Source organism: Myotis myotis, unplaced genomic scaffold (genome assembly GCF_014108235.1).
Source record: "Myotis myotis isolate mMyoMyo1 unplaced genomic scaffold, mMyoMyo1.p scaffold_m19_p_12, whole genome shotgun sequence".
Classification (NCBI taxonomy): domain Eukaryota; kingdom Metazoa; phylum Chordata; class Mammalia; order Chiroptera; family Vespertilionidae; genus Myotis; species Myotis myotis.
Genome location: NW_023416316.1, coordinates 41,549,954 through 41,574,366, shown reverse-complemented (window position 1 = coordinate 41,574,366; position 24,413 = coordinate 41,549,954). Strand labels below are relative to the sequence as shown.

Sequence of the window (24,413 nt, the reverse complement as noted above, 5' to 3'; positions counted from 1 at the left end):
TAAATATATCAGTTATTATTAGATGTGCACTGATACTTATTTTACATTGTAGGTAATACAAGAAACCCGATTAAAACAAATGTATACAGCAGAAGAAAAGTATGTGGTGAAAACTTCTGTTTATTCAAATAAAGTTATTTCTAGTAACACATCCCTAAAAGTAGCCCAGTTTCTCACAGTCACTGTGGATCTAGAGCAAAGAAGACACCTAGAAGAACATCTAAAGGTTAGTTTTTTTTAATTTATTAGAAAAAAATATTAACTGGATTTATAATACTTTAACTAGGGCTCTTTAACTATTTTGAATATCCCATAGGAAATTAATAGAAAATTGCATGCAGTGGAATCAGGGTTGATTGCTTTGCGTGAGAAGAACAAACATCTAGAACACAAAGATAATGAACTCAGACAACGAAAGAAGGAGCTTCTTGAAAGAAAAAACAAGAAAAGACAACTGGAACAAAAAATTAGTTCCAAACTAGGAAGGTATTTTGTATCGTTTCATGGGGTGTGGCTGGGGACACAAAGCAGTATGGGATATTATTAGTTTACCCTGGAATGACACCATAATTCCCTCAAGCACATTTTGTAATAATTTTTTTCTCAAACTTTAATCCTACTACCAGGGGAAATGAATATTAGCTTTTAGTTTCAAGGTTTTTCCCATATCTTACTACATCATAGCTCAGATCTTTTTGTTGTTGTTCTTTTATACTTCTTGCCTGTAGAATAAAGATATAGATATTAATGACATAATTAGCCTTTAATAATAAATGATAGCTCATTGGCTTGTAAGTTTACCTTGACCTAATATAGTATGTGTTTATAAACACATTCATAAATTGAATCATATTTGAGATGCATTAAGAAAAAAAAATTTTTTTTAAGCAAACAAATGTCATTAACTTTTATTTTAAAAGTTAATAATGTACCTTGGTTGCTTAAGACAAGTTCTAACTGCCTAGAATTTTTTTTTTTTTTACTTTAAGCCTTTTTTCAACTTAAACCCTTCACTTCATTCAAGCACCTGCAAACACTTAACCTTTACTTTGCAGCTGCTATACTGTCTAAAACTAAACTTTCTCCTCATAAAGTATTGTTGATTTTCATAGTGAAATGACTTTTCATATGTACAGTTATGCACTTTGGAATACTACAGTGGTGGCCTGACTAGTCCCTACTCTCTTCAGTGCCTCCAGAATACTATAAATTTCTCTTTTCATGTCCCTACCCCCATGTAAGAATATCTGTTGTGATTTTCTGCCATTACATGAAATTTACTTAAATACTACTTTCCCTTAGACTTGCTTTCAAGTTTTCCAAAATCTTGTTTCACTCTACCCATTCCAACTCATCACCCTCCCCCATGTACCATTCAGGACACTCTATAACTCCACTGAACTAGTTTATTCTTGTTTATTATTGCTCCCATCTTTTGTTCTTGCTTTATCCCCTAATGGCAACATAGTGTAGTGGAAACAATTCAGACTTTGGTGCATTTGTACCACTTCATATCTGTGATCTTAGGTAACTTAGCTTCTGAGCCTTACTTTATTCATCTTAAAATAAAGAACAAAGTATTGCCAAACCGGTTTGGCTCAGTGGATAGAGCGTCTGCCTGCGGACTGAAGGGTCCCAGGTTCGATTCCGGTCAAGGGCACGTACCTCGGTTGCGGGCACATCCCCAGTAGGAGGTGTGCAGGAGGCGGCTGGTCAATGTTTCTCTCTCATCGATGTTTCTAACTCTCTATCCCTCTCCCTTCCTCTCTGTAAAAAATCAATAAAATATGTTTAAAAAAAAAAAAAGAACAAAGTATTAACTTTATATATTTTTTAGTTAATTTCAGAGATGAAAGGAAAGGGGGAGAGAGAGAATCATTGATTGGCTGCCTCCTGCATCCCCCCTACAGGGGCCCACAACCCAGGCTTGTGCCCTGACTTGGAATTGAACTGTGACCTCCTGGTTCATAGGTCAGCTCTCCACCACTGAGCCATGGGGTGTGTTTTTTTGTTAAGCTCCTTAAGGGGAGGGAGGGGACTGTGTTTATAAATAATATTGAAAACAAGAGTAACAACTAATATGTATCAGTTATGAGCCAGGCACGATAATAAGTGTGTTACATAGTTTACATCTTCACCACAGTTCTGTAGGAGGGGTTCTCTTATGATTTTTAATTTTTAGATGAAGAAACTGAAGTCCAGAAGAGTAACTTGTCCAGTTATGCAGGAAGGAGCAAATTCAGATCCACATTTGTAACTCCAAATGCTATGCCGTTAGCACTAGCATTGGTTGCCTAGCTAGATTACACTGGGCACACAATACTGGGTGTGGTAAAGTAAGTTTATAGTTGTGAGTACACAAAACAATGTTTGTTCCTGAATTATTATTTAGTATTGCATTATTTTCCATACAAACAACTGTAAACCTACTTTTGCCTCACCCTATACATATCTCAACAAATACTTTTTGATCCTGCATAGTTGCATAAAATGATTGTTTAATCTAGAAGCTAGCAGTTTAGACATCTGGGTAGCATTGCTAAATAGCTCATAAAACAGCAGGGGACCAAGGATTTGGGCTCAATCCTTGTGTATAACTGATATCTACATCACTATATGTTTCGTCATTACAGTTTAAAGCTGATGGAACAGGATACTTGCAATCTTGAAGAGGAAGAGCGAAAAGCAAATACCAAAATCAAAGAAACAAATGTTCAAAAAGCAAAACTTGTTACCGAATTAACAAACCTAATCAAGGTAAGGCATTTTCTTTATGTTAGGTAGATAAGACAAGTTAGTAAAATCTTAAGAGATTTTTAACTTTTATTATTATAGATAATAAAAATGTCAAATAATAAAGTGTAATAGACTAATTAGACTGGATGTCCTTCTGGACAAACCGGGGCTCCGAGGGAAGCCCGGGTCCCAGGTGCCAGCAGCTGGGGGAAGGAAGGCCTACTCTTGCATTTCGTGCATCAGGCCTTTAGTAAGATAATAAATTGGTTAAAAGCACTCATTATGCTAAATTATAAATACACAGGAAAAGTTTTAAAAGTTCTCTTGTAAGAAATAGTTATAAAAATAACCAAGTCACATCAGATGAATATTTTTATGGTTTATAATTTTACATTAAGAAAAATAATACATTAAAAAACAAACTTTTACGGGTTTTTGTTCCTAGATTTGCACTTCTTTGCATATACAAAAAGTAGATTTAATTCTTCAAAATACTACAGTGATCTCCGAGAAGAACAAATTAGAATCAGATTATATGGCTGCATCATCACAACTACGTGTCAAAGAGGTAAATATTTTGCTTCTATTTTTTTTAATTTTTGGGTTCTAGCCTCACATCTGTTTGAAAACAATATATATCAAAATATCCAGTATGCAGTTTGTGTTCTGTTTATTTTACAAATTTAATGCATTCTGCTGATTTGGAAGCAATATTTGAAATACTTTACTATGTATTTGTTATTTGATGGTGGTAATAATCATAAAAGATAAATCAGAATATCTGATTTAGTTCCTTGAAAACTAAAGTACCCTGTCTGCTTTCTTATTAACTCATAAATTATAGTCATGAACATAGTAGCTTTAATTGCCATTTGCACATTTCACAGAGTACACTGCAGATGAGTTCTAATTAACAGTAAGAGTGATATTGTATAGTTATGGCAATTTAATCTTCTGTAACTGTCTGTGAAATGATGATAAAAATTGAAATAGTGTGCAGGGGAGGATGTACTAAGTTAACATACAACACAAAGAAAGGCTGGCAACAAAATGGTAGTGACCTGGTACAGTTTTTGAGTCTCAAATCCACATAATAACAAACCCATGGACAACATATACAACAAAGCTAAATTTCAGGGTATTTTAATTTGGTGTACTACAATATATTCTCACATTAACCACCCCAAGTTGGCATCAGACTGTCCAAGTTAAGACTGCACAGTCCCCAACAAGACTGACCTTACTTTAGACACCAGCTGCAAGTTCCAGGGGTCCTCAGGCCACCTGCAGTTTTGACCAACTGGCTACAAATTGGAGGGTTCCCATGATCTCATCAGGTTCAGGAGTTTACTAGACTGACTCACAGAACTCAAGAATATGTCATACATATGATTATAGTTTTATTATGAAGGATACAAATCACTACTAGTCAGATGATAAACTAACTTAGCAAAAGTAAATGAAAGGAATCTTTTTTATTTCCTCACCCAAGGATATGATTATTGATTTATTTTTTTAGAGAAACATTGATCAGTTGCCTCTCATACATGCCCCATCTGGGGATCGAATCCACAACCTAGGTATGTGCCCTGGGAATCAAACCTGCAACTTTTTGGTGTACTGGATATCGCTCCAACTAAGCCACCCAGTCAGGGCTCTAACTTTGTTTTGACTTCCCAATAACCTCACAGAGAAAAGGTCTTTCAGTTGACTTTAAAAAACAGAAATTTGATATTAAGAACAAAAAGAACTTGTATTATTTCAGTTATATAATGTTTGTAATATTATTCTGAATATATTACATTATAGGATAAGCAAATAAGGGATTATGTTATGTCATTAGGATTTTCAGCATAAGAGAATAAAGATTCAGATATAAAACAAAGGAATATTCAAAACCTTGAAATATTTAAGTTGAATTAATGAACTCAATGTATTGTCTCCAAAAGAAAAAAATTTCCCAGATATGTGTATTGAAAAGACCCAGATTTGGGCCTCTAAATACTTTTGGACACTAAAATCGGCCATTGGAGAAATGGCCGATTCCTGAGCAGGGAAAGAAATGTCCGAGATTAACCTCAATTATATTGTCACACCAGAAAGCAGAGAAGTTATTAAAAGATGACTTGACTCGGAACATGAAGAATCTCCTCCTGCCACAGATGAAGTGGTAATAGATTGAAACACATCAAATATCTTAATCTATGAATTCATAATGATACTTTTAAAAAATAATATTGGTCATCTTTAGAGGATATTAGGGAACCAGCTCATTTTGAAAAATGGCAAAGAAAGAATTTAGCATTTATCCTTCCTTTCCTCTGTAAACTGTTATTTAGGATAAACAAGTAATTCAAATCATAAATGCAGAAGGAATTAGTGTATAGAATATTGTCACTTTGCAACTGCACTGCTAACATCACAAAAGAAATAGCCAGATATGTATGTGGATCTTAATGGAAGGACACGAACACCACCTATGAAATAATATTGTAAAAAATTATATGTCATTTTGATTAAGCTTCTAAAACAGGGTTTTCAACCTCAGCAAGATAAACATTTTGGACTAGGTAATTCTTTTTGTGAAGGGTCTTTGTTGAAGTGTAGTATGTTTAGCAGTATCCCTGGTCTCTACTTGCTAGGTGCCAGTAGTACACACTCCCTCAAACCTTAGCTATGACAATTAATTGTTTACAGACACTGCCAGATGTACTCTGGGGAGGAAGAATGTCCCCATTTCAGAACCACTGCTGTAAAACTATCAGTTTCCAGAAAATACAGTGAATTTAGCAAGGTTGCAAAATTGAAGTTCAATATGTAAAAATCAGTTGTGGCTCCATATATTAGCAATGAATAATTGGAAATTATAATTTAAAAAACAGTACTGTGTATAATCACATTAAAAATGAAATACTTAGGGACATATTTACAAGACCTGTATACTGAACACTTTAAAACTTTGCTGACAGAAGTTAAAATAGGACTTACGTAAATAGAGCAGTTGATTGTGTTCATAGATCAGAAATTCGGGATTTGTTCAAATGTTGCTTCTTCCCTAAATCTATAAATTGATTAAAATTCCCAGCAGAGTTTTTAGTTTTTAGAAAATTGCAAACTCATTCTAAAATGCAATGGACTTACAAAAACTGAAAAAGCATTTGAATGACAACACCTAATTTTAAGACTTATTATAAAGCTACAGTAATGAATACATTATTGTATTGCTGTAAGAGTAGACATGGGTCAGTGGAACAGAATAGATAATCCAGAGATAAAGTCACATATATTCAGTCAGTTGTTTTTCAAAGATACCAAGACAATTCAATGGAGAAAGAATAATCTTACAGATAGTGATGGAACAATGGAATAGTCATCTACAAAAAATGAACCACAACCCTTACCTCATACCATATACACACAGACACACACACAAATGGGCATAGACTTAAATGTAAGAACTAAACCTATAAAACTTATTGAAGAAAACATAAGAGAACATCTTAATGACCTTAGACTTGGCAAAATAGGACACAAAAGGAATCAGAGGTTGTAGTTTTATCAAAATTTAGAGCTTTTTCTTTAATAGATGCTGTAAGAAAAGGCAAGCTACTAATTGGGAGAATATATTTGCAAAACATACACCTCACAAAGGACTTGTATCTAGATGAGGAGCTGCTACTGTGGGCTAAATCTAACTTAAGATCTGTTATATAAAGTTTCCTGCAAGCTAAGAATGGTTTTGACATTTTTTTTAAAGGGTTAAAACAGAAGAATATGTGACAGACTATATTTCCTTACTGGCTCTGTATAGAAAAAGTTTGCTAACCCCTAATGAATACTATAAAAAGAATTCTGCCCTGGCTAGTGGTGTTCAGTGGTTAGAGTGTCAGCCTGGTCAAGGGCAAATACTTAGGTTGCAGGTTGGATGCGTGCAGGAGGCAACCAGTTGATGTGTCACTCTCACATTGATGTTGTAAGTCTTTTTCCCCCCTTTTAAATCTTTATTGTTTGAAAGTATTACATATGTCTCCTATTTCCCCCCATTGATCAATGCTTTTTTCTCTCTCTCTCCCCCTCCCTCCCACTCTAAAAATCGCCAGAAAAAAATATCCTCAGGTAATGGTTAACCAAAAAACAAAAACAAAAAACACAACAAAACAACTCTTAACATTTATCAATACAAAGAAGACAAATAACCCAATCCAAAATATGGGCAAAAGTTTTAAGCATGCTCTTCACTAAAGAAAGTATACAGATAGCCAATAAGCACCTGAAAAGATTCCCAATCTTATTAGTCAGTGGGAAGTGTGAGTTAAAGCAATAATAATGAGTTAACACCACAGGCCCTCTATAAAGCAGTGGTTGCCAACCTTTCGGACCTCACAGACCACCAGTGGTCCATAGACCACTGGTTAGCGACCACTGCTCTAAAGTGACTAAAATTTTAAGACTGAGTATACCAAAGTGCTGGAGAGGATGTGCAGCAAAGGCAGACTAAAAACCTATATGATCCATTTACATGAAATTCTATGAACTACAGAATGCCTAGTGACAAATAAATCCATGGTTGCCTGGGAGGGTACAATGGGATGGATTACAGAGGGGTACAGTGCTGCTGCAGGTGATAGAAGATACATTCATTATCTTGGTGGTGATGGTTTCACTGATGTATATATATGTCAAAACTCAGCAAGTTGTACACTTTAAAATGGACAGTTTATTCAACAATTACACTTCAAAACTGAAAAAATTTTAAGAAAAACTTGCATTATGATTTTTATAATTTGCTTCATTTAGGTCTTTTATAATTCTAAGTATGAAATTTTAATTATATATAAGTAGGAAGAGTAACATAACATACAAGTGTCCACTATTCCTGTTAAACAAATATTATACTTTGCCATATTGGTTGCAGATTTTTAAAACTTTTCATGTATTCAAAGTCCCCTTGTATCCTTCCCCATCAATTCTTCTACTTTCTTAGATTCTGCTCCTTTTGGGCAGTATGTGATTCGCTTTACACTTAGCTTTTCACAAACATACCTGTTGTGTAAAAGTGAACTTTTAGTAGTATCTTTTTGTGGAAAGAATCACTACAGGTCAGATTTTCGGAAATAGAGACAGGACTGTACAGATGAATGGAAAGAGTAAATGAAAGTGGGATAGGAGCTTCATTATTCTGAAGCCAGCTTCTTCAAAGTCTCCTGAAAAAGCTTATGGCTAGAAGAAACTGGAGGAAAAACCAGTTTTGCTAGCAAATAAGCACAGGCAAACATAAACACACCTAGCCAAAAGGAGCTCAAGGTCAGGTTTGATGAGCAATGCCAGAGGCTTGGAAGATGGAAAGTTCCTTCCCTCTCTCCTCCCCACCAAAAAAAGCAGGGGCAATAGTAGCAGTAGTCATTCTCAATACTTGTATAGAAGGGATACAGCAAAGGAAAGAAACCAAAGCTGTAGTACCCAAACTGGAAGGCGGCAGGGGGAGGGTCGGCTGGATATGAAACTAGCTACCAAAGGAGGGGCCTTGTCAGTGTTCGTTTCGTGGGAGTGTGGAGGAAGCCAGTCTGCCTGTTGCGCATTCTGTTGGTAAATATTTGTAGAGCCCATGCTTTACTGATTGAGCCTATAAACCTGGTTGTTCGTTATAAAGAGATTTCATGAAGAAATTGAACCATTGTGCAGATACTATATGGAGCTTTAAGTGAAGTCGCACAAGACAATATTTGATCCTGGTGCCCAGAGTTTTGTTTTTGAATCAAGTTTTAATTAAGAACTTAAAATTATGGGTTTGTATTACGTTTACAGAAGTATCATGAAATCATGATGTCTTTGTAGTAAGCATTCTCCCAAACTTAACCTCCTCTTGACATAGTGAGAAATATTTTTCCAACAGCCTTTGTTCACATAGATATACTAAGATTAGATGCAGGATAAGAGAGTATTCTCTTATGATCCATTTTATTAGTAGTAGCAGAAATATTCATATTTCCAATGGAGCTGACTACTCTAGAGAATAGGAAAGTTTCTTGGGAGGAGGTTTTGTTTTTAATCTTTGAGTCACTAAGTAATTTTTTACAAAAATGGCCACATTATACTGTCCAGATAACCAATTTCTGATTAGCTGCTTGTCTAGATTTTGTTACCTATAAATAATACCCACTTAGATCTCTACTTCATATCCCCCACATATGCACACCTTAGACAGGTGTTCCCATACAATCTTACTTGGTACAACCCCTGACTTTTCTCAGCAGTATTTTGCACCATTCTGCTTCCCTTTTTCATGTGTTGATCTGAAAATCATTTAATGCTTTTTATTTATAACTGTTTTGCCAACCCTGTTGTAAGGTTCCTCTATTTTTATGCAGTGTGTACTTGACAGATTTGTTGCTGACTGACCATAATCACTAACCACATTTTAAATAGTCAGAAATGATAGTGAAAGAATACATACTAGAGTAGGTGTATGGTAGTTCTTTTTCTCTCTTGTTTCTTTTTTCTTCTCATGTTTGCTGTCATTTACCTATACATATTCTTATCCTTCTTCTTACTCTCCTACGTTATTTGAAACAAGGAGAAATCATTTTTTTCCCTACTTGTCCCTCTGAATACATGGCAGATTGCACTAAGGAACCATTATTACCACTTCTGTTTTTGTCCTTTATTTATTCTGATTCTGAAACAAGTTCACAAAAGAAGATTGACACAAAATTTCAGAAGGGGTTATCATCCTTGATGGAACTCGGGAATAGCTAACCACCACCCTCGAGTTTAATACTTTCCCAAATTGTTGGAAAGCAAATAGGGAAACAGGATTACAGACCTACAAAACATCTCCAGAGAAAGGCAAATGTTGTGAACCTCTGTCTTGTAATTATGTCACTACCTTCTGGAATATTTTCAGAACAAATTAGTAAGCTGACAGCATGTGAATCCTGATACGGAGATGGACAGATGGATGGATATACCTAGAACTTGGTTTTTTACCGCGGGCAAGTTTCCTAACACTCCAAGCATATAATCTTCAGCCATAGATAGTATGATACTAGTAAATACCTGACCTGCAGGAGATTGTGATATCCTATCTAATAATAGACAAAGATTCAAATTGACCGTACCTTCGCTACACCCACCAGTGGCTAATCAGAATGATATGCAAATTAACCGCCAACAAAAATGGCGGTTAATTTGCATACGTAGGCACCAAGCAGTGGAGCAAAGACCGAAGGCGGCTGCAGCCAGAGCAGCAAGGGCTTGAAGGTGGCTCCGGCCGGAGCAAAGGCCTGGGTCCCGGGTGCCGGAGGAAAACCAGTGCCGGCAGCCAGGGGAAAGGAAGGCCTATTGCACGAATCTTTTCATGCAACAGGCCTCTAGTTTAATTTAATATGCTTAGTGTACACCAATATTTCCTTAAAAGTATCTATTTACATCAGGATCAATATAAATTAAAGATTGGAAATTAGTTTATTTGTTAATCCTAATACTAAATCCTGTGCTTTTATCTAATGTTCTCTCCTCTCCCTACCTGCTTAGCACTCTCCCACTCCCCCCCAAAAAAAATTTCAGAGGAGACATTTTTAAAATGAGATACATTTGGGGGGAGGGGGATTATTTAACAAGTAAATAGTATTATTGCCATTACTTTATTGTAATATGTATTCTATCTTATATGTATTAAAACATATAGGTAACATTTGAATTTTAGACCATTAAAATTGGAATGAAATTTTGTGCTTGTATTAAAAAATGGAAGAAGAAATGTTTTAATTTACAGCTAGTGTTTAGTAAAAGTTCAGAGTTCATGCTACCTAGAACTTAGTTTGGTTCCTTTTTACTAGCCTAACTGTACTCTGTTTGACTCTTATTTTAGTAAGTTGTTAGAATTACTGTGTTAAATAATTTGATGTGTACCTGCTATTTAAGAAATTATGTGAACAATTCTGATTTCTTCCACAAGAGGGCCCTCTTAGAGAAGCTTTTCCTTCATTAAGTTACTTCTGTACACCTTTCACGCCAGTTGAACTTTCTCAAAAAGAATTTCAGAGAAAAGATAATTCTTACTAATTTCCTCTCAGCATATATCCTACAAACTAATCCTTTCTGAGATGTTGGTGGGAGGTATTTTGTAAACTTTTTCTTTTTCCCCCTTATGTCTTATATAGATGAAACATTTCTATTGTGTATTAATTGTTAAGGGCTAGACTCTTAAGTAGAAATGTATATAAAGCTCTTTTTACTAGCCTAACTGTACATTATCATCTTACATAATTCTATACTCCCTTCCACCCCTTACCCTCCCCCCAAAATATATCGCAACAATTGTGGGGGTGGGGGACAGATGTTATGTGAAGAGGTATGTCACAAAAATGTACTAGTATGTATAGCCCTGGCTGGTGTAGTTCAGTTGGTTGAAGCATCATCCCATATACCCAATGGTTGAGGTTTTGATTCCTGGTCAGGGCACATCCCCAGATTGCAGGTTCAATCCCCTATCGGGGCTTATGCAGGAGGCAGCTGATTGATGTTTTTTTTTTCTCTCTCTCTCTCTCTCTCTCTCTCTCTCTGATTTTTTTTAAAAAATTTTTTTGTTGATTTCAGAGAGGGAGAGAGACAATCATTGATCAGCTGCCTCCTGCATGCCCCACACTGGGGATTGAGCCTGCAACCCAGTGTGGGGCATGCAGGAGGCATGCAATGTGCCCTGACTGGGAATTGAACCATGACCTCCTAGTTCATAGGCCAAAGCTCAACCACTGAGCCACGCTGGCTAGGCTATCTCAGATTTTTTTTAAAAAAAAATTCATTTATTTAAGTGTACCTATAGAAAAAACATCTTCTCTGGTAAAGATTTTATTAGACATAGGCCACCAAAGAGAAGGAAATCTTTGAATGAGATTTTGTCCCCCTAAGCACAGAGCCCCAAGTATTCAGCTCAAGGATTTCTTTCCCAAAGTGTTCTAACATTTCATTTAGCAAGGTCCAGAGTACTAGGCAACAGGAATAGAAGACTTCAGGGGTGTTTAGTTTCTACTTAGCTGTCCCCTTGTTTTACATTTGCCTGAGTGTGATTGTCCCTAGAGAGCAGAGTAGGGATGATTGGGAAACTAACCTTTATTTTTATTTCTCTCAGGGTGTAGAGACTGAGGACTTCATTAAAGGAAACTATAGTACTGTGTGATTAGTATTAAGGCTTGCTTGTGTTTTCAGTTCAGTCCAGTATATATCCCTTTACTTTTTATAACATTTTGTCTTGGTTTAGTTGATTTGCTATCAAATTTGTATGTTTAAAAATCACCCAAGGACCTTGTTAATAACAGATGTTCAGGCCTCAGCCCCAGAGAACTTAATCAAATAGGTCTGTATCATTACTGTTTTAATAATATACCACCCCAGGTATTTTTTTGTGCACACTGAAGTTTGAGGTTTAATGGAAAGAGTAAGCTAGACCTGTCTTCTTAGAAACCTGCTGACCTATTTCTGTAATCCTGAACAAGTTTCATATTAAGAAACTTGTTCTGAGCCACATCTAGAAAAGATTATATTTTTTTAGATTGTGAGGATTAGATTAATTAACATATATGATAGTGGTTATAACAAAGCTTGGGCCACAGAAGGCATTCCATGATGCCCTTCTCGTTACACGTGAAACTTTTGCCATCTGGCTCTTGCCACTCTGATCTTTTATATCCTTACCTCTCCTCCACACATGTTAGATCTTGTTACATATATAAGTGGATCTTTGAGCTTCCTTGCCTTTACTTGTGTAATCACCTATCCTGGGAATGCCTGCTGCTGCTTGCTCTTTAGTAATATCATACTTTTCCTTTAAGACCATTCACTTATAGCTTCTGTGACTATGACCTTTCTGCATCCCCTACCACTATGTATATACTTTCTTTTGCTTTTCTCTGTTCAATCTCTCCCACTGAGAGGATATAATGAAAAGAGCATGAGTTCTATAAGCAGGCATAGATGTGAATCCTGACAGCCTCTAACTAATTGTGTGAGATTGGACAAGTTGCTTTAATTTCTCTGTCTTTTTATTTTTTATGTGCAAAGTGGGAACAATATTACTGTTCAGTGTTATGAGAAATAAGGGAATAATGTGTGTGAAGCATCTAGCACATAAGCTTTAAATAAGTAATAGCTGTTTCTTTTACAGTGATTTTATGTATCTTTCCCCTTTACGTTTCTCTGCTCAGTGCATAATAAAAACTGACATTTAATAGATTCTCAATAATTATTTGGTGAAGGAATGAATGTATCCATGAATAAATGATAATTATATGGACAGGCATTTGGAAAACTATCAAAGGTTCTACTTACATTTGAGTGCTGAGTTTTCTGATAGGAAGCCTATACACTGTGTATTTCAAATTTCATTAGAGTGAAATTATATATAGCTAAATCAAACTGAGGGAAAGGTAATTAAATTTAAAGTTCTTATGGATTAGAGCAGGGGTCCTCAAACTTTTTAAACAGGGGGCCAGTTCACTGTCCCTCAGACCGTTGGAGGGCCGGACTATAGTTTAAAAAAAAAACTATGAACAAATTCCTGTGCACACTGCACATATCTTATTTTGAAGTAAAAAAACAAAACGGGAACAAATACAGTATTTGTATTTGCATGTGGCCCGCGGGCTGTAGTTTGAGGACCCCTGGATTAGAGAAAAGTTGTACATGCTGATAAACTTTTAATCTTTACAATAAAAGCAGTCATTTGAGATACGGTTTTCCGATTATTTCCTTATCACAATCAAAATTTAATAAGTTATTTGACATGTAATGTAATGTAATTTTATAAAATAGCCCTCTGTTCAAATTTCCAAAATATTTTTTTCTTATAATAGCAACATTTCATTGAGTTGGATGAAAATAGACAGCGATTATTGCAGAAATGCAAGGAGCTTATGAGGAGAGCTAGGCAAGTATGTAACCTGGGTGCAGAGCAGACCGTTCCTCAAGAATATCAAACAGTAAGTATAAAAAGTATATAATGCCACAAGTTAACATTATTTGTAAGCTTAAAATGTGTTAGGCATTGTAATGGCCCATGAAAAACATGATGTTCCATAAAAAATGGGAGATTTTCAACTGAGTATGTAATTTTGCTAAACAAATTTTCTTTACTGTATTCAAACTTGCACCAGTTACTCGTGTTGCTTAGTACTAAAGTTTTTAAAACATGGGTATCACCTTGCAAAATTATTAGTACCATAACATTCATTTTTCCAATGAAAGGTCCCTCCCCCAAGCCACTTTTCAGGAGTAGGATTGGGAAATGGGATGTGGTTTTTCATGGAAACATAGTACCAGTAATTGGTATATAAGAAACAGTAAATAGAGGTGATATTTAGAAAAGCAGGCAAAATGAAAATGTTTTCCTGAATATTGGGTTTTTATTTGGAGTTCAATGGGAACAGAATCTTTAGGGCAAACATTTATTGATAAGAAAAGGAGAAAAGAGCCTTTCTTTCCATTATATGCTGATATATCACTCAGTAACATGAGAAGATCCTGCCCTTTAGTCCAAATTCCACCAATTATGTAGCCCTGTGACCCGACCCTAAGCTTTATCCTACAAGTAGGGATAATACCTTGGCTACATACCTATCCTCTTAGAATAATGTCACAATGAGAAAATGGATAGAAAATATATTAAGATATCTGACATTTGTATGGATTTTTTTAATTCTTAATTTCAAATGTTACTTATTTCAATAGATAAGAAAATGTCTACTAAGGATATAATGAAATGTCTACAAGGATATACGTAAAACTGGAAAAAATTAATTGAACTATAATTTTCAAATCCTCAAATGTTTTACTCTATGATATCAGACATAGAAACCACAAAGAATAGACTGGGTACATAATAAGAATGTAGATTTTTTAAGACAAATTGAGGAGCTATTATTTCTAAAAATATGCTAGAACTTCTCCAAAATACATTGGGTTATCATAAAATAAATGTAAATATAATATCTGTAGTAATTTTTCTTTCAGAAAGTAGCATGATTCTATCCTTGATAAGTCATACTGCTTTTAAAAGGAACAAAATTAGGAGATAATTCATACATTCATTAAAAATATGTGTATGTGTATTGAACAAGACAGAGTACTGAAAATTATAGTCTAGTCTGAATCATGTGGCAGATAAAAAAACAAAACAAATAAAAAGGCAAATAGATGTTGGGTAGGAAGAGGTGCTAAAAATAAAACAAGGTAAGAGGATAGTGTCAAGGAAGGTTCCTTTGAAAAGATACTATTTTAGATGAGTACTGAGTGAAGAGAAGAAATCAGTCTAGGGAAGATTTGAGGGAGAAAATATCATAGGCAGAAAAAACAGTTCATACAAAGCCCCCAGGACAGAATAATATTTGACACTAGAGGCCTGATACACGAATTCATGCATGGGTGGGGTCCCTCGGCCTGGCCATTAGGGCTGGCCGGCCGGCGGGAGAGACTGCGGGAGGTTGGCCAGCCATGGGAGGTTGGCTGGGGGAGTGCACTGATCACCAGGGGGCAGCTCCTGCATTACGCTTCTTCCCCCTGATGGTCAGTGCGCATCATAGCTAGTGGCCGGTTGTCTGGTCGTAACGGTCACTTAGGCTTTTATGTATATAGATGTTTTAGAATAAAAGGAATCTTCAGTGGGGCTAGTCCAAGCAAAAAGGAAGACAGTGTCAGGTCATGTATGACCTTTTATACCATAGAAGGAGTTTGGGTTTCATTTTGAGATGGAATATACTAGAGGATTTTAAAGGAGTGATATGACTAACTACTGGAAATATCAGGGGGAACACTTTATAAAATACATGATTGTCTAATCACTATACTATATACCTAAAACCAATACAAGGTAATACTAAAAGTAAACTGTAATTGAAAAAAAATGGTTTTAGTAAAATAAAATGAACTTCAAAAAACTTTCTCATCCCATCAAAATTGGCAGAATTTTCTATTAGTATTACTTAATGAACTTTAAACTATTAATTGAAAGAATAAGTAAAAGAGCACTCCTAACTGCTATATGGAGAATAAAGTAACGCTATAAGACTGGAAGTTAGGGGACAGAAGATTATTGCTGTGGACCAGACAAGAGAATAGAGTCACATGGATTAGGGAGGAAATCCTGGAGACAGAAGCTTATAGATTTGAGGAATTGTTTAGAGACAAAGCCAGCAGGACATTCAAATGGATTTGAGGTGAAGGGTGGGAGAGAGAACCCCTAAATTTTGCCATGAACTGGAATGATGATGAGGAGAAATAGGTTTGCTCAAATTGGTGAGTGAAATAAAGATATCTGATTTACCATCTTACATTTAAGATGCCTTATTAGAGTTAAGTGAAGATATTAAATAAGTGTTGAGCACATGAATTCAAAGCTCAGTGGATAGTCAGATTCAACAAATATCTGAAGTCCTATAGAAGTTGAACTGCTTTCTAAAAAGTTTAAAAAAACTTAAGATATTAGATTAATGTAATACCAGGATCTTTTTCAGAGTTCCAAGATTCATTTTGTACCTTGTAGTGTAAGAACTTTGCAGGTTGTGCTACAAACAAACAAACAAACAAAAAACAGTGTACTGATTGCTTCCCCCTATAGGAAAGTATTTGTTCTGATTTGTCTCTCTGGCATGGATAGTTCTGTGGTGAAATTCTGTCAAATTAATTAGATTCTTAGGATGCTTTTTCAGTACAGTATAAAGTTCTAACTTCTTGCTCTCTTTCAATGCCCCACATATTCTGGACCCATTCTACCAATTCAGCAAGTACCCAACATTCCAAATGGACACAACTCCTCACCCCCCATGGTATGCAGTGCTCATTCTTTTTTCCAAGCTCCTGTCTCCCCTCTGCCTTGCTTTTTCTTAGCCATTTGCTTTAAGGCCCGGAGATGAATTCTGGGCCTCTGAATTCTCCTATTCTCTTGTAGCTCCTGTAGCATGAACTGATACATCCTACTCTAAATTCCATAGCCTATATAATATGTACTGCTTATTTTAATACTCAACATCAGTACACTGCCTTAAGGTATTATCCCGTGTAAGTGTATATATTTTATTTCCTTTAAAAGGTGTAAGCTATTTGAAAGCAAAACCCTGTTTATAATTTCTTTGATTCCTTCTGTGTTAGCATGCTGTTGAACACATGGTGGTAGAGTAGTAGATACTCGGGCCGAATATTTTAACTATTTGAATTTAACTTTTCACTGTACTATCTACAATGATGGATAATTTTTTTCTTCCTTAGGCTTTCCAGGATCTTCCAAACACACTGGATGAAATTGATGCTTTATTAACTGAAGAAAGATCAAGAGCTTCTTGCTTCACAGGACTGAATCCTACAGTATGATTCTTTCCCTATTACCTACTGCAGCCACCACCACCACCCTCTCCCTACACACACTCATGCACACATAGAGTTTCCTCCAGTACTTGCCTCCCACTCTGTACTAGAGCTCTTGGTAATAATAAGCTAGACAGCAGGAACAATGTGCTTTAAATGCCAGATTTCTGAATCTATTAGAATTTTAAATAGATTTTTCCTAAGGAACACAGTGTTCTGTGCCTTTTCTTTATAAAAAGAATAGTTGGGCTAACCTGAAATGCTGCAGTGTTTATTTTTTTCAGAATAAAAAATGGCATTTTCAGTATGTTACAAGAACATACAAACAATGCAACACATTGGCATTTTCAATTAATGTTTTAATTAATGCAAATTGTCTGTAATTTTATCCTTTGGTAGATTTATTTTAAAGAAATGATTTTTCCCTGCTAGGTTGTTGAGGAATACACAAAAAGAGAAGAAGAAATCGAGCAATTAACTGAGGAACTAAAGATAAAGAAAGTTGAACTGGATAAATATAGGGAAAGCATTTCACAGGTAATTGTTTTCTTTATCTTTTCTTTTTGTTGTGTTCTTACCATTAATCATATGGACATGTAGAATAATACAAAATGAAATGATATGTTTCTAAGAAAAAGTGCAATGTTTGTTCTTGTGACTAGATTAATACTGATATTAAATTTGTTTTATGTAAAGTATATCAGAATGTAATAACACTTCTTTTGAATTGTGTTTTTATATTGCCTTTATTTGCAGGTAAAAGAAAGGTGGCTTAATCCTTTAAAAGAGCTGGTAGAAAAAATTAATGAAAAATTCAGCAATTTTTTTAGTTCCATGCAGTGTGCCGGTGAAGTTGATCTCCATATAGAAAATGAGGTAAAATTGCTTTTGAAATGTTTCCTGGCAAGTAATTTTAATTGTAGGTACATTGTTATTTACCCTAGATTTATATATGAAAATTTTGCTTACTAAAAAATTGTTCAAAGGAATGAAAGGACCACCAATAGAATTTCATCAGGGTCACTTATGTGTGTATCTGACATTTGAGATTGGTGACTAATACTTGACTCTTTATATCCAGACTTAAGTAATGGTTGTTCAGCTGTGATGAGTAAATGCATTTCATTGCCTTACAAATCTACCACTCTCCAAGTTAGCAGAGTCATAAACTGGCAGACATAACTGAAATAAAGTATAATGTCAGTGGCTTCCTTTTGCTCAGAATTTAACAGTTCACAAGATGAAAATATTTGAAAATTTGTTAATTTCTTGAGCTATAAGTTTATACATTGCAATTGTTGGTAAAATAATATTGCCTTAAGTAATGTGTAAGGAGCCCTAGCCGCTTTGGCTCAGTGGATAGAGTTTCGGCCTGCGGACCGAAGGGTCCCGGGTTTGATTCCGGTCAAGGGCATGTACCGGAGGCAACCAGTCAATTTGTCTCACCTAAATGTTTCTCTCTGTCTCTCCCTCTCCCTTCCACTCTCTAAAAACCAATGGAAAATACATCCTTGGATGAGGATTAACAAAAAACAAAAAAATCAAACCTCAGATCTGATCCCAGAGCCTAAACTCTTAACTCTGTTTCTTCAGTGGAAGTTGTATAGTTTTTATGGGATGAAAATTTGATTACTGAGAGCTTTATCAAACTCTTGACCAGATAAGGCATAATTACAATCAAGTAAACATAGGGAAACCAATGGTTAGAACGGTAATAGAAATCCCAACCTTTCATCTAGAACCTATTGCATAGTACCGTTTCTTCTGGATAGTTTCTCTGTGTTTTAAATGATAACTCACTACCATAGAAGTGATTCTTCGTCTTTTCAGTTCAATAGTCCTACTTAGCCATGGGCCCTGGAAAATGGACATTCTTATCTCTTCTCAGCCTCTCCCTTGGAATGTTACTATTCTGGGCTCCTCAGACATAATTCTAGAACTCCTTCTTTAGCCAGAGCTTTCAGTGAGATGAAGGAAGGATCCTAGAATGAGCAAAAAGAGTGGGTGGCAGAGCCCAAAACAAAACTAACAATTAGAGCTGTTATAGTTAAGAAATAGTGTAGTTAATAAATTTGTTGTGGAATAAAAGGAATGTATAAATTTAAAAAGTGAATTGAAAGTATTAAAACTTACTGTTTATTAGCTTTGTTTTTGTTTTTGGAGGGCAAAAAGATTGACGGTGGCGTATTTCTAAAATTTGATAGCTATAAGGATTTTTATTTATGATTAAGATATTTGTATTTTTATAGAAGTTATTACTGTTAATCTTAGATCTCTGCTGTCCATTATGGTAGCCACTAACTACAATTGGCTATTGAGCACTGAAATGTGTAAAATGTGCTGTAACATTTATGTAAAATGTGTGTAACATTTATGTACAATACATAAATGTTAAAGGCTTAGTATGAAAAAAGAATGTAAAATATCTTTAAACATTTTATATTGATTACATGTTAAAGATATGTTGGGTGTATTGAATTAAATATTAAAATTAATCTCACATATTTTTACTTTAATGTAACTACTAGAACATTTTAAATGCATGCATGGCTTGCATTATCTCTCTTGGTCAGTGCTCTCTTAGACCTTAAAGGCTCTATTTTCATTAACTAGTTATTAACCTTTAATTATCAAGTTGCGTTATCTCATTTTTAGGGTAAATCTGAATCTGACTGGTCTAGAAATGACTAATAAGAACAGTAAACAAGCCTTAGAGCAGCCTCATTTTAGGCAAAATATAAAGAACACTAAGTGCATTCATTACTACAGATATTTAACGAGCACTTATGTGCCAGGTTTTTGCTAAGTATTGTTTGTATATATTTGATTAAATATAAGTGTCATTTAAAGTATGCATATATTCTCTGCCTATATTTTTCTTCTTAACCTACTGAAGAAGGGGAGGACACTGAGCCCTCTGTAGTGACATACACAGGTGCTTCGAAGAGAAAACGGCATGATATTCCACTGTTCTAATTATTTGCACCTATAGCTTTAAAACCTAGCACTTCAGGAGCTGGGATAGATAGTGCCTTTCCATGACTTTCCACGATGGGGCTCTTCACTTAGTAATTTCAAACACCCTCGGGGAAAACTACTAAACTTGAAAAGAATGGTATGAGACAAGGAAAAAAGTTACTCTTAATCTGGTTATTTTTCTTACCGAAACAGATCCTTAGAGACCCACTAAAGCTTGTAAATAGCAACTGGTTCTTTAATATTTTATTGGTTTACTTTAAACTGTCATTAAACTTTTAAGTTCTTTCTTCTTATAATTGATTTATTCAGTCTATTTTTATGTAATAGTATGAGGTTATCAAAGATCTCTCATCTTTTATTAACTTTTTTAACATCTTATAGGAAGACTATGATAAATATGGAATTCGAATTAGAGTCAAATTTCGAAGTAGTACTCAACTGCATGAATTAACTCCTCATCATCAAAGCGGAGGTGAAAGAAGTGTTTCTACTATGTTATACTTGATGGCACTTCAGGAGCTTAATAGGTGTCCATTCCGAGTAGTTGATGAAATCAATCAGGTACAGTGATTATTCTTTTACTTGAGTTTTATTTTATCTTTTATCTCATAATAAGTTTAATGTAATCATTATTATTGTCATGGTTTAGGGAATGGACCCAATCAATGAACGCAGAGTGTTTGAAATGGTTGTAAATACTGCTTGTAAAGAAAACACTTCTCAGTACTTCTTTATTACGCCAAAGGTAGGTAATAAGTAACCTGAAAGTGTCTTCGTCGTGTAGCAGATTTGGTCCTAATATGTACATTTGAGCAGGAACACTCCAGGAAAGGAACTAGAAAGATTACAGTAGTATTTATATTACTAAAGGGGACAAGTTCCAGTGACACCTTAATCAGAAATCTTTTTATGGGAGACAGAAACATAGACATGGCATTATGTTCTAGGACACAGATTTCTTCCTGCTTTTGGCACTTACTCCTCTAGAGAAGTACCTTTTTTAGCACTCACAGGAGAATGCAAAACCCTGGAACTTTGTGGGCTTCCTCGTTTCCTGGGAAGGCCTGTCTTTGGCAACACTTAATGTCACCACTGCCACTACCCTGGCCCAGAGGAAACCATAAGTATCCCAACATCTATTCACAAACTAACTATGATGAAAACAGAAGTATCTTTATAGAGAATCTTCTATAAGCTAGAACCATTACAATGGGAAATTTTCTTTTGTTAGGCCATATACTGTGGGTAAATTATAAAACTGATGTATCCAAAGACATATTTATTGATGTAATCAGATTTTTTTTTTAACTAAGTATTCCCACACAAAAAAAATTCCATTGGTGAGACCATCCTAAATTCAGATTTTTAGTGAATAGTGTACTCTCTCTCCTTGTTCCAGCAGATACTCTGTGGAATAGCCAGATCTGTTAATACCCTATTGTTTTCCAAACACCATGCCCTATACACCAAACCTTCTCTGGTATATACTTTTATCACAATGCCTGACCACAAAAGTTGCTTGAGAAGCGTTTGTGGGAAAAATGAGTAAAAGTGACTATCCAATTAAAATTCTGGAGGACACACTTCTCCAAGGTCTTACCTAAGAAGTTGTCTCATCCCTTTCGGCCTGTGAATGTAGAAGGTTCCCTAAGCATGTTGATCATTCCTTAGGCCAGGCTTCAGATGTACTAATTCAGGTAAGGATCACAGTCTGGCAGGGGATATATTGAGTTGTTTCATTAATATTACAAAAAATATTCTTACATGTGTAAGGTTGGAAAATTGTACTTCTTAGTATATATAGCATTATATGACAGCTTATTTTAACACTTACAGCTCCTACAAAATCTCCCTTATTCTGAAAAGATGACAGTATTGTTTGTCTACAATGGTCCTCATATGCTGGAACCAAACAGATGGAATTTAAAGGCTTTCCAAAGACGGCGGCGGCGTATAACATTCACTCAACCTTCTCAATAAAGTAAAAGAAGAGGCCTTTGGGATTTTTGTTACATTCTATTTATAAGAATGGCTCAACTGAATAAAGGGAGATTCATTAAGACTAAAAGATCAGTTTTTTTGGAAACCTGCTGTTAAACACAAATGGGTTGATGAACAGAGACCATAATAACTTCTTTCTGTGGAATAGCATCTTCCAGTAGTAAAAATTAAGTCTTTTTCAGTCTTTGTTGACTTGAGTCCTTACCACTCTAACCACAAGTCATTGGGTTCCCATGTTAAAAGTATTTACTATTTCAAATCAAAGGTGCCGTGGAAGGGGTTATCAGTCACAAAAAGTTTAGTTGACATGGTAACCCTGAGCTTTAATTGCAGAGTAACTTTAATTACTTTAGTCTAAAGATGACTATAGAGCTTAAGTCATATTTTCTCCCAGTATTATATTTAATTTTTAAAAATTGATATGGAAATGTCGTCTTATGTACAGTAATAATTTATGACAAATCTATTCATTTATTACTATTAAAAATTACCTTATCACCAATAGGAAATGGAATTTTATGGGCCTTTAAAAAAGTTTTATGAAATTTGATATTAGAATTGTACTGGTATCTCAAAGGAGAAAAGTACTGGTTAAAAATGGTAGTGGGACTTTTTTGAAATGCCACAAGGTGGCCACTAGATGATGCAAAATGCAACCAAAAGACTGACAGAATATAAAATCAAGTGACAAGGGTTTTTAAGGAATAACTGTAAAGTGTGTGGGATTTTTTTTTTTTAATTTAAAGTCAATTGTATTTTACATCTTAAATTTCTAAGAGCATTTTTATAATTATTTTTAGTAAGATTTTTCTTAAGATTTCATATACTGGTTTCTACAATTTATATTTGAAATTTTTAAGTGTTATGTAAAGAGTGAAGGAAAATGTTGACTTGTTTAAAACCATAATTTTTCTAGAACTTAACCTTATAGGTCCTTCCTTACAGTGTTATCCTACCCCATTATCTTAGAAAATCTAGTCTTAACTGTTTCTTTCAGTATGAAAGAATAGAGGAGAAAATCGTTTGTTTATCTCTGAGTTGTGCCAATTAACAGTGCCAAACAAATTCTATTCTTTTAAAAAATAAAAGTTGTAAGATAATGGACTAATCCAAGGGTTAGTACCAGTAATGACAAAATTAAATTTTTTTGACTTAGTAGGTTGAATAAATTGAAAAATCGCATTCAGTTTTGGTTTTGTATATTCTTAGCCATTGAAATTTATTTTCTTATTATGTCAAAAAGTAATGAACCATAGATTATGTCCTTTCACTTAGACATTTTCAGTTTAAAATGTTTTCTTTATAAAAATTTTAAAAGGGCCTTCTCCTCTTAAACTAAGTCTAATGCATGTACTATGAAAAATATTTTTAAGTAGCATTTTTCCTAGTATGAACAAGATACATAAACACTGAAAAACTTGCTAAAGTGATACTGTTACCAAAAATGTTTGTTGTTTAATACTTTGTTTTCCAACAAAATATCTTCACTAATATGTGCTTGGTGTCGTTTGTTTATTGTCTGAGTTAGTGCCAGTCATCTGATTTCTGCAAAATGAGTATCAGTGTGACAGAGAAGCTTGAATTTTATATGCATTTGAAAATAAAATATAATGGTCAGTTTTATTTCACTTAGCATATCTCAACAATTATTCCATAACTTATTTGTTAGCATTTACATTTTTTTACTGGACAAGGTTAATATTTGTTTTTGCATTGAATTTTGAGCTGTGAAGGATAAATTATATATCATCTTAACATGTTAATAGAAGAATAATGTCTAGCACATTAGAGTATCAGCCACTTAAAATTTCATATGTTTTCTGCAAAATCTTATTTTTTGTTTCATTCAAATTGCAAAAACCTTAAGGTGACAAGCAAGTACTTTTAATGACAAAATCTTCATTGATCTGCCTGAGGAAAGAGTCCATTGAAAAGATTTTAGTATTCAAAGTTAGGAAAGATCTGCTGCTGCTTTCTACTTGTCTTTAACATGTGCTTATTTTCTTTGGAGTATGAATCTTTAGTAGGTAGAAAATATAATTTTGTCCTGTTGTGTGTGTAATTAAAAAACCTCTTTGTGGGAAATACTACTTTGTTGGTAATAAATGCATATTTTCATATTCTTTTGGTGTATGTTATTTTAAATGAGAACTGTTTTATTTAGATATTTAAATATTTTAATATATTAAATATTTAATTTTTAAAAATCTTTTAAAAATATTTTTATTGATTTCAGAGAGGAAGGAGAGGGAGTGATAGAAATATCAATGATGAGAGTGAATCATTGATCGGCTGCCTCCTGCATGCCCCCTACTGGAGATCGAGGCTGCAACCTGGGCTTGTGC

The 24,413-nt window shown here is 34.7% G+C and overlaps 1 protein-coding gene across 12 annotated transcripts in view; it reads left to right on the top strand.

Annotated features, from left to right (window-relative positions):
* The window catches only part of SMC5 (structural maintenance of chromosomes 5), an 84,108-nt gene extending 59,917 nt beyond the window's left edge, over positions 1 to 24,191 (top strand). For 8 of the 12 annotated variants that reach the window (XM_036330871.1, XM_036330872.1, XM_036330865.1 and 5 more), the window contains 12 exons: positions 53 to 226; positions 317 to 486; positions 2,634 to 2,757; positions 3,182 to 3,304; positions 13,587 to 13,712; positions 16,509 to 16,553; positions 16,993 to 17,088; positions 17,521 to 17,625; positions 17,845 to 17,964; positions 20,449 to 20,628; positions 20,717 to 20,812; positions 21,904 to 24,191. In XM_036330871.1, coding sequence (XP_036186764.1) covers positions 53 to 226; positions 317 to 486; positions 2,634 to 2,757; positions 3,182 to 3,304; positions 13,587 to 13,712; positions 16,509 to 16,553; positions 16,993 to 17,088; positions 17,521 to 17,625; positions 17,845 to 17,964; positions 20,449 to 20,628; positions 20,717 to 20,812; positions 21,904 to 22,047 — 1,503 coding nt within the window. In that variant the 3' untranslated portion in view covers positions 22,048 to 24,191. Of the gene's footprint in view, positions 1 to 52; positions 227 to 316; positions 487 to 2,633; positions 2,758 to 3,181; positions 3,305 to 13,586; positions 13,713 to 16,473; positions 16,554 to 16,992; positions 17,089 to 17,520; positions 17,626 to 17,844; positions 17,965 to 20,448; positions 20,629 to 20,716; positions 20,813 to 21,903 lie in introns of those variants that run through there. The other 4 variants (XM_036330868.1, XM_036330866.1, XM_036330867.1 and 1 more) reach the window with 4 other exon arrangements.
* The last annotated feature ends 222 nt before the right edge of the window (positions 24,192 to 24,413 follow it).